Raw genomic sequence first — 10,936 nt, 5'->3', positions numbered from 1 at the left:
CAGACTTTCGGGACGTCTGCCTCGGTTCAGTGAAATGTAGCCCATGCTCAAAAGTTGCTATGGCTATTAGCTGCTCGAAATAGTGCACCGCAGGGAGTCAGACTCACAGATGCGAAAGATGCTGGCAGATAAACAAGCGTGAGGACTGTGATTGTCTTGAGCGACCTTGAATCGTAATGAGCTTTTTTGGAAAGGTCGAGCATGCGGTTGCTGTCGGTTTGGGCCAATTTCATCAAACTAGTGGACGTCCTGCCGCTGGTTTGTAGCGCGGCGAGAGCTCTTACAGATATAAGGCTTTGCATCTGTCCGTGTAAGCTGAGCACGAGGCGTTGCTGAGATCCGCACTCACCAGCTGACCAGCAGTATTAAGGCGTTTGACAATGGTTTCCGCCCGTTGTCTCTGCAGAGCAATTTCCGTGATACAAATTTGCAATCTCCCGTCTTCTTGCTCAGCCGCTAGGTTTACAAGAGACTGTGTGGTCTGAGAGTGCCGTCTCAAGTTGGACGAAAGGTCCCGCAAAGCGTCGAGATTTGTAGTGAGGATATGGATTATTCGCAAAGTCTTGTCATGAAGAACCTCAAGATCCTGAACATCGGTGTACTCGAGGAAAGCGAAAGAATCTGCCTTTTCAGCGTCATTGGGTATGTCTGAGTTGTGCGCTTTGGCTTTCTGCACCGTGTCAACAGCAGTTTCTCATCGCACCGAGGGTCTTACAAGAAAGTCCAGTTTTTCCTCCAGGTCATTGAGATATGCTCGCCATTGGACCGACGCACAAGATGCGGCCAAAGTGTGAATATCGGCCCATGTTGGGAGCAACGTGGTCTCGGCCTTGGCTTGGAGTAGGCGTTGCCGAGACGACGTGGAGGAGTTGAAGAGTATGAAGGTGTGGTCGTTACTTCGATCATCGCATCGGTGGTAGACTGCAGTCTGTCGGATGGACCAAGGATCGCTGAGGTGAGCTCTGCCATGCTTCTCGACGTACTTGAGCAGGTAGCAATATTCTGGTCGAGCATTAGTGCACGGACGACAAGCTGGACGAGTGGTCGCCCTTAGCTGCTTCGCGGCCTCATCATTTGGATGGGATGGTAAGCTACCAGAAACTCCGCTGTCGCGTTGGGTTTGGGCTTGGAAACTCCCCAAGGTTTCGTTCGAGTTTGCTGCGCCGTTGCGCCGTCCAAATGCCCCGAGGACATCAAGCATCGGGGGGAACACAGAGAAGCGGGTGAATAGCTGGCGGAGTGAGTTGTGCGATATCCTGAGACGGCCCCATGATCCCTGCTGCGCAACAAAGCTGCGCCCGTGTGAGTTCTCTTCCACGCTTATTACCCTGCGCACTCACAAAATACGCGTTCCACCGCTGCGTGGTACACTCAGGAAACGCTCCAGAGAAGCATCCACGAGATACTGCACTTCCGCTGCAGTCGTTTCAGTGTATGGAGCTTGTCTGGCTCGATTGATCCATCTTACATTTCTCCGCAATCTCCAGAAGCTCCACCTGTGTGTCCCCTTCGTTCACGAAAAGCCGAGAGGCATCGGTGGCGAGCGTTCGCGCATACAGCGACGTGTCGTACAGATAAGGATCACACAGTTTGTTGGGCGAGCGGTCGGGGTATGTATGCCAGCTTTCCATTGTCAATTTCGTCTCCCATCGCAAAGAAGGATTTTGTGACCCTCAACCGGGCTGCCGCAAGCCGCCTTTTATGATGCCCCCTGCCTCCGACTCTGCCATCCGATGATTTTCACTGGATTTTCCAGGCGAACCCCGCTCGGGAGATATGCAGATCATCGGGAAAAGAGGTGGCGCCAGGGGTGACAAGTGTACATTGTACAACGCTGACGCACCAGTAAGGAAAGCTAACCAGCTCTACGGTTTCTCGGGCCAGGAATACCCTGGATACAGATGCGGCCAGCTCTGCTTCTGGAGCTCATCCAATTCAGCCTGCTCTGATCAGCAAAGCACGCGCATCCCTCCGCCCTTACGCGCTTACCACCGTGAGCTCTCTCTGCACTGTCAAACGCCAGCCGTCATCCCGAGTCTCCTACTAGACGTTAGCTCTGCGCACCGCTATCTGTGAGATGGGTCGCACTGAGCATCTCCATTCTGTGCCGAATTCCGCGGTATTGTTGGCAAGGAAAGCTGTCAGAACTTCCTTGTCGATGTATCTAAACAATCAGCACAATTCAGCCTGAGAGCGATAGAGACTCACCTCTTTCCCAAAAGTTGCGTAATCATTGCTGTTAGAGAATTTGTGGATGTTTAGCCTTGCGCGATGCCTTGGAACATTAAGGATAGGCAGACTTTATCAGTGCAGCCCCCCGGACTTGTAGAAGGCAACAGGTTCATTTTCAATGTCGTACCTGTTGCCTGTTATGCTTCATCACTCACATTCGCCGATGATCTGTATTCGTTGCCCTTGGTGGCTTGCGGGCATTGGATTTCACGCCATTAACGACATGGTGCCCGGCGGATGATTCCGCATACGTACAACGTTGCATGACGGGCGAGCGAGACAGCTTGCATCTCCGAAGGCAGCAGCTACGTAGATGACGTGTCCAAGGGCAGAGGCAAAATCCAAGGCATACTCGCCTGTATGGTAGCACGTATTGTGCGAACCTCAGCCTTGCATTGATTTCCTTTAAAACGGGACACTACTCAGTAACGCCCGGCTCAGAATCTCATTCGTCAGGGGAGAGCTCTCCCTGGCTCCACATCAAACAAGATGTTTCCATCCACTGAATGTCTTCCTTTGTCGGGACTGACCGCAGCGAGTGGAAACGAAAATGCAGGCGCTTCTCAACGAACACCCAGAATCCAGGTCGAGGGATCACCAGTCCACGAGGCTACAACACAAGAGTATGGAGCTTTTGATTTCGGAAGCGCGCCAAATGGACGTGGAACGGATCCCGTTGTTTCCTCCCAGCAGACACTGGCCGACACTGGTTCAGCGGACCCTCCGGCAAATACAGAGCAAGAAGACGAATGGACTGAAAGAAATGTCTATGTCCAGACCCGAAACCTCAACTTCTTTGACGTTACTTCATTGATATTGAACAAGATGGTGAGGCTCTTCCTGGGTTTTTGCGGGTGCGACTAACACTTTCCAGGTCGGAACAGGGATTTTCACCACCCCCGCCACTGTACTTGTACTCACAGGGTCCAAGCCATTGAGTATGGGCCTATGGTTTGTTGGCGGGGTTTATACCTTTCTGTGGTACGTCATGTTCTCGCCCAGGCTTTCTGCCTGACTAACCTCTTCCAAAAGTCTGCTGATATACATCGAGCTGGGAAATGCGTTCCCGCACAACGGTGGGGAGCTTATCTACGTAAGGAACATCGGCCGGTGTTGATGAGTTCCGCTAATGTCCGTGAAGCTTGACAGGCTTTACTTCAGATTCCCACGCCTGCTCACAACATGCATGTATAGTGGATACTTCATCTTCCTCGCCAATACCGCTGGCAACTCAATCGCCTTCGCAAAGCATGTCCTCGTGGCATATTCGGCGGAAATTAACCCAGACGACAACACAGCTGTTGTGAGGTTGATAGCCGTGTGTATCCTGACAGTTGTGTGTTTACTTCATTACAATTGGCGGAACCTTGGCCTTTTCTTGAACCGGTTATTCACAGCTTTCAAGATCGGGTTGCTCTTGGCCATTACAATTGCTGGATTCACCCACCATGACCATAATAGTGCGTGGAACAGCAATGACGAGGAGAATCCAACTTTCGGAGGAGCTATGTCAGCACTAGTCCTCATTTTCTACTCATATGAAGGATGGGAGAATGCAAACTATGTGGGCGTTTTGCATCGCCTTACCTCCATGTTGAAGCTGACAGTTATCTTAGGTTGCCGGCGAGATCCCCCGATTGAGGCAGGGTGATACGAGGAATCGAAAAGGTGCACTAAGGCTTGGGGCCTTCACAGCAGTATTCATCGTTACTGTCTTTTACATGCTGACAACCGGCGCTTTGGTAAGGACCTCACTCGAGTTAGATGAAGTTGTAGTTCATAGATCTTAGTACACTGCTTGTACGTTCATGAGAGACGACGGTAAATGCCGGATTGATAGCCGCGATGACCTCGCTTTCGTCAAAGGCTTTTCCGAGGTGGCAAGTCACATCCTCTCGAGACTGCCCGGACTTGTACTTACAGTCATGTATCAGGCTTTTCACCATACGACGGGCCTCGCAGTTTGCATCGCTCTATCCGCCGTGGGAAACCTCATCGCCGTCATTTACACCTACAGCAAAGGTATGGATCTGGACTCCGAGAATTTAGCAACGCTGACTTTACTGGCAGTCAAACAGGCCATGGCCCTGCAGAATTTCCTCCCGTTCTCGTCGTTGCTTGCGATCGAACGTGATGACGCGGCCAAAATACCTATACGAGCACAGCCCAGCCATGGCCAGAGCTTTCAAAGCCAACTGGCCCTCCCTCGTCCAGGGCAACCAAAGCACTTTATGCCAGGGATTCCCAAAGGTGCCATTGTCTTGCATTGGATAATCACAACAATTACAATCTGTGTCATTCCAAACACGGCGGACGGGTATAGTTTTCTGCTGGGGATATTCTCGTATGCCCACACTATTCTCGCTGGTAGGCAGCCACAAATACACAACATACCCTATGAAGTGTCTTCGCTAATCAGACTTTAGTCTTTACTGCAATCGGATTTGTGTGGATCACGAAAGCGCACATGCACGCTGAAGAATACAAGCAGCGCAACAGGAGAAATCAGTGGGAGGCCAACTTCTCTTGGGTTAAGCATCGGTCTGTTCGCTTTTTACTTGCCGCTCTGTTTGTCGTCCTCAATGCTGTGGTCATTGGCGGGGCTCCATTACAAAGCGAGGTCGCCGAGCTCAACAAAGATATCAAGATCCAAAGATATTGGTGGCCACTCATTTTCTTAATTGTTGAAGCAGCGTCGATACTGTATTGGAGCGTCATTTGGCTGCTCTACAAGAAAGAGGGCCCCTTCCTTGGACTTTTCTTGGATACCCAACAGCTTAATGAGTGGGGAGAAGGACAGGGAAAGAGGGGCTTGTGGCCGCTCAACATGACCTTGGGAATGGAGGAGGCAGAAAAAGATGGGAGTCACAGGCGAGTCATTGTTGCGGTACGTCTTCCAACAGGATTTCTCTCCTTTCTGTGCTCATAGTCCTCCCCACCACCCTTTCCTCTTTTTTTCTCGTTGCTGACGCCGTTGTTAGGTGGCTACTGGATCCAGGCTTGAGTGGCTCGTTGGTTTGGGAAAGGAAGGCGGGAAGAAGTTTAAAAAGCTTCTTTGGAAAGATTATAGGTCATTCCAATGAACAGTTGACATTGGGAGGCCTCCAATTAGCTGGCAAAATCGTACAACTAACGCTTTGCTATCAAAATACTATGTACTACAAGCATCGCTCCCCGTAAATGGCTGTTTCTACCTGACGAGTTTCGGACAGAGTGGTAAAGTATGATGATATAATGATGCTTTATTAGCTTTTGGATGATAACCAAGAACAGTCCACCCAAAGTATACAACGAAGGTAAGGCCTCGACCTCAGCAGAAGGACCTGGCTCGGGACACACGGACAAACTCTTCCCTCGCGACCTGGCCTTCCAACCTTCCCGACGAAAGCACACTCGAAAACGAAGACAACATCTCCCCCACCGTCAACGCCGGCGACTTCCTTCCAAAACCCGCAGCAAAACGCCGCACCCGCTCAATCCCTCCTCCTCACCCTATCCTCCAACGCCCTCGCCAGCCTCACCACGGGCGTATCCACCACCCGCCAAAACAGATCCGCCAACCACACGCTCACCGCCAACAAAAACACATACCCCACCACCAAACACGCCACAAACCCCCCATTCCCCAACCTCCCACTCTCCACCACCTTCCTCACCAACACCACCGCCACCTCCTCCCCACCCTCCCCCCCAGACGCCTCGCCACCGCCCTCCTCCCCCCCACCCCCCTGCGCCTCCTCCACCTCCACAACATCATACCTCCCCGCGACCCCAAACACCGCCCTCATCACCACGAACCCCAAGCTATGCAGCACCGGCCCATGCACCAAATAAAACGCGTAACTGATCTTCCCCAGGTACTGCGCCACGGGCGTCTGGAACGGGCGCCGCAACGCCGTTCCGCCGTTGCAGATGGCCCACAGCGTCAGCACCGCGCCGGCGGACTGCCAGAAACGGTGCGGGCAGCTGTCGCGGTAGACGGAGGGGATGTGCAGGGACAGCCAGGTGTACCCGGGCGTGTGGTCGCCGTGTTCGTCGGGGAAGGAGAGGAGGTAGAGGCCGAGGGTGAGGGTGGTGGTGTGGAGGAGGGGGGGGAGGGTGGGGCGTGTGGTGGGAGGGGAGAGTGGTGTGGGGGGGAGGGGTTTGGGCGCGGTTGTGGGGGGCGTGGATGTCGTCGCGATGGGGAGGTGCGACGGGTGGCGGCGGTGCGCCTGGGATGGTGGTGGTGGCGGGCCCCACGTGTTGGCCATCAGGTCGAGCTCGGCGAGCGCGGCGCCGGCGAGGAAGAGGACGGCTTCGAAGCGGCCCCAGCGCACGCAGAAGGCCATGAAGACGCCGGTGAGGCAGAGGCGCCACGCGGTGCGCGCGCGCGACAGGCAGATCAGGTGCAGGAAGAGCACCATGCTGGCGCGGTACTCGAGCGGGATCGTCCACACGTGCGGGTCGTACAGGTTGTACCATTCCACCCAGTTGGTGAAGTCGATGTAGTTGCGTACGAAGTTGATGTAGTCCCATGCTTGCTCCTGCCATGTGTCGTAGGTGACCGGGTGGTGCTCGAAGTAGGCGAGCGTGACGCCGTCGTTGCCGATCTCGGTGGCGTATTTGAAATAGCCGGCCTGGAGCGCCAGCATGACGAGGAAGGTGCTGAAGATGGTGGGGAGGAAGAGCCGGATGCCGCGGCGGAAGATGGATGATGAGATTGACTGCAGCATCGTGTCGTAGCATTGGGACCGCATCGCCATCAGGGGTTTGCGGGAGAGGACGTAGCCCGAGAGAACGAAGAAGACGCAGACCATGGGTCGGCCACCATAGAGGAGCTTGATGAACGGCAGCTGGTGTATGTAGTGGTTGGAGCAGTCGGTGGGCTCGGGGGGGTCAACGCCGTAACCATACACCGAAGTCATCGTGTACATGAAGAGGAAGTGGAAGTTGAAGACGAAGAAGCAGGCATATCCTCTCACGCCATCCAAGGTCGCAATGCCGTTGACGTGCTGTGTGGACCCGGAACCGGCAGGGCCACTATCGCTCAATGCTCGTGGTCGTAGGAAGCTGGGAAGGAGTGGTACAAGGACGGTTCCACCCACGCAGCGCAGGATGTCGTACAGCCGCCGTCCGCGAGACCTAGCGTATGCCCGCAGCTTGACCGAGGCATCGGCATACGACTGCTCAAAAAGTTCGGCGGTCACTATTGCTGTCGACTGCTTCTCATTAAAGGAGGACTCGGATCCGGTGCTGCTGCGTCCTGGCGAGCTTGGCAGGAAAACATCGGTGCTGTAGTCGGAGGCGCCGGATGGTACCCGTTGGTATCCCCCGTACATGGTAGTGCAATGGTTCGGAGGATGGATGACTGCTTAGGCTCCCGGGGAGCCATGCTTGCTTTAACTGAGCAGAAAATACACCGATAATGGATCGATGTTGATGGAACGCGGCTAAGCAAGGACGCGGGTTTCCCGGGCCGGAGAAAGGGATGCACAACGAGCCAAGCACGCTGAAGATCTGAACAAACCAAGCTCATGTTGCGTTTGTTCAGACATACAGCGAAATGGAAGATGGGAACTGCTGAATAAATTCGAAAGTCAAACACTGCTGCAAGATCGAAACGATAAGCGGTACGATGAGGAAACAGGACATGGAAGTTAACCATTGTGGGATGTTCTATATCTGGGCATTCTTGGATTCCAAAACAAAGGAGAACAGTGGCTGCCAGCGACTGGCTCTTTTCGAATTCTGCAGTGCATGATAGGCAATGGAATGGAGCCCGACGAATTGTAGCCGGAATGTAGGGCTGCAGTCGCACGGTCACGACGATGGACCGAGGAAACACGAACGGGAAAGATCTTCTAGATTCCGGATATAAGACGCGTATATCGCTTTTGTGAAGCATCAATCCCTGCTGAAATGTTGCGACCGGGGTTGACGTATCGAATTTCTTGGCGGTGCCTGCCAAGTGTGCAAACTCGATTAGGCGATATTCACACCACCGGATCAATGTACTCGTAAGTATACGATGGTTGAAGGGTTATTGTTATGGGCATGAAGAAACGTGGCCCTTATTGCCAGAGTTCATTTCCGCGACATGTCCTACCTACCCCAGTAACAACCACACCATCAATGACGTAGTCGACCATCTTAGCCCTTGATAGCATGGCTAAGATAAGGCTGCATAGCCTTCCGGATAAAAATGCTACCGCCACCATAACTATTGTGAGAAGCGGCAAGCATTCCTTTGTGGCAGTGAAAACTGATTGATGACCTCGATGGCAGTGGCTGTGCCGAAATGCGCAGCGCCACTATCTTTGCTGACAGCCACAAATTTGGTCTAGCACAAGGCGTCAGCAAGCAGGGATATCGCCTTAAATTCACCCGACGAAGCGTTGTTACAGTCCAAGTGATCCCGCGACCTCCTCACCAGTACAAAATGCCGAATCTCCTCCAGGTCGAAACTCCACACGAGTTTCCGTCGGAAGCTTCACAGGAACGATTCTACAGCTCTCACACGCTCTGCGAAAACTGTCAACGTATCTTTCTCGAAACCCCGCTCCATGAGCCCGGCCATGAAGCGCAGGGCAAGCACTGCGAAACACTGCATGCGCTCGAAATGTCCGCTTCCGAAGGATGCCAGCTCTGTCTGATGATATCCAACACCCAGGGCCGGGAGCAGTACCGCGAACATGGCCCCTCCGAAGCGTCTCCTCATCTGACCTGGAGAGTTGAAGGTGAAGGCTGGTTGGCAGACGCCCCCTCGCAACCACTTCGTCGTCTGTACGTCGAACACGGCAATTCCGTGCGCGCTCTGGCCATTCATCATCCAAAGAGCCCAGAAGAATACGATATCGCGAAACCCATAGATAGCTGCAGTACGGATTCGGACGTCAGCCTCGGCGCTGCAGCGCGGTGGTTGTCCGAATGCCTTGCTGCCCATGCGAAATGCAGCGAGCGGTCCTTGGAGTCGACGTGGCTACCTACGCGCCTTGTCGACATTGGCTTGCCCAACACTTCACCCCCTCAGCCGCTGCTACTCAGGTTGCGGGAAGACATGGAGCCGGGGACGAAGTACCTGACCCTCAGCCATCGTTGGACGACGGAAGCGGACATGCCGAAGCTGACCCAGAGCTCTCTTGTCGAGTTCTGCCAGTCCATCCCACCCACAGTGTTGGGCAAGGACTACCTCGATGTGTTGCAGGTGGTGCGCTTCCTGGGCTACCGCTACATCTGGATCGACTCGCTCTGCATCATCCAAGATTCCCGAGAGGACTGGCACCGTGAATGCTCGCAGATGGGCAACGTCTACCGCAACACAGCGTGCAACATCGCCATGGACGCAGTCACCAGCCTCTTTTCACCACGCAACCCCAAAAGCCGAGAACTCATCGCCGTGCGATCCGTCCGCGAGGGAGAGCAAGACCACCAGTGGGCCGTCAGCCAGCACTTTCCTACCCTGGAAACCCTAATCGATCGGGATGACTCAGCGCCGCTGCTCCGCCGCGGATGGGTGGTACAAGAATGGTTCATGTCGCCACGGATCCTGCACTTCGGCCGCGGACTGATCACCTGGGAATGTTGCGAGGGCTCCGCCTCCGAAGCCTACCCGGCATTCAAGCCAGGACGAGCCGTCTTGACGTTGAATCGCAAATCCGAGTACGAGCAGGAAAGACTGCAGAGCGTCCAGGATTGCCTCTTGGCCTGGTGGCACGTTATTGTGACTTACTCGGACACGGACGTGACGGTGCCGGGCGATAGGCTTCCAGCCATTTCCGCCGTCGCGAAGGAGATTGCTGGACACCTGCGGAGAGTGGCCCCGGAGCAAGAGTCGGTTGAGTACTTGGCTGGGTTGTGGTCGACGCGCTTTGTACAGCAACTCATTTGGATATCGAACAACGAAAGCGCCGCTCGGCGACCGGTCGAGTATCGCGCTCCGTCGTGGTCGTGGGTATCTTTGGATTCAACCATCGCGCCTGCACGGCCGAAAGATGTGCTCGAGAAGAAGATTCTTGCCGAGGTCCTGGAGAGGACGGTGATGCCGAGGGGTGAAGATCCTTTCCAGGAAGTGGTTGGAGGCCACATCAAATTACGCTGCTGGTTGTGGAAGATTCGTCCATCGTGTCAGCTGGGCATATTCCAAAGCACCGATGGAGTCCAGATTCGGTATGATGTAGCTGGAGAAGGAGTCAAACCAGGCTGCAGCAACGAGGGCGAGGCTTACATTCAGGGAGAGGTGTACTTGATGCCTGTTGTTGTAAGAGCCGAGGGGTTCGCACAAACACTGAAAGTTGGTACGCCAGGCGGCTGGACTCCACATGTTGCTATCCATGGCTTGGTTTTGAGCAGGGACGTGGCCGCAAATGGCCGCTTCACAAGAGCCGGGACTTTCCTGATTGAGGTCAGAGCGAAAGCCGTAATCCCGACCATCGCTGAAGAGGAAGATTTGGAGGAACGAAGAGCTGTCACCGACCAGATCGACACCATGCCCCTTGACGACGTTCTGGAACCCATGCTCCGCCACGTGGACCAGAAATTGGACTGTCATCGCCTCGAAACAGATCTGCATCCGACGGCGTACGAAACCCGCACTGAGAACGCACGCTTCAGGGCTAATGACGCACCCCGGTGTGCGAGAAGCCTGTACACCATTACCTTGATCTGATTCCTCCTTTCGCACCGCTGCGCAGTCTATCCTTTTCTCGGGATGGGCCATGAGCAATGT

The 10,936-nt window shown here is 54.3% G+C and overlaps 2 protein-coding genes across 2 annotated transcripts; one reads left to right on the top strand and one right to left on the bottom strand.

Annotated features, from left to right (window-relative positions):
• Positions 1-5,361: 5,361 nt before the first annotated feature.
• On the bottom strand, positions 5,362-7,550 carry SLS55_000039 (uncharacterized protein; the record flags this gene model as incomplete). Its single annotated transcript, XM_066771556.1, has 2 exons — positions 5,362-5,383; positions 6,472-7,550. 2 exons carry the CDS (start codon positions 7,548-7,550, stop codon positions 5,362-5,364), a joined length of 1,101 nt encoding a protein of 366 aa, XP_066636835.1.
• A 1,100-nt stretch (positions 7,551-8,650) lies between these two features.
• SLS55_000038 (uncharacterized protein) lies at positions 8,651-10,876 on the top strand (the record flags this gene model as incomplete). The annotated part of the gene is made up of 1 exon (XM_066771555.1): positions 8,651-10,876. One exon carries the CDS (start codon positions 8,651-8,653, stop codon positions 10,874-10,876), a length of 2,226 nt encoding a protein of 741 aa, XP_066636834.1.
• Positions 10,877-10,936: the final 60 nt, after the last annotated feature.

The sequence above is a fragment of the Diplodia seriata genome, assembly GCF_021436955.1.
Source record: "Diplodia seriata strain FDS-637 chromosome Unknown scaffold_1, whole genome shotgun sequence".
NCBI lineage: Eukaryota > Fungi > Ascomycota > Dothideomycetes > Botryosphaeriales > Botryosphaeriaceae > Diplodia > Diplodia seriata.
Note: the sequence above shows the minus strand (reverse complement) of the source record. Positions and strands in the feature narration are given on the sequence as shown.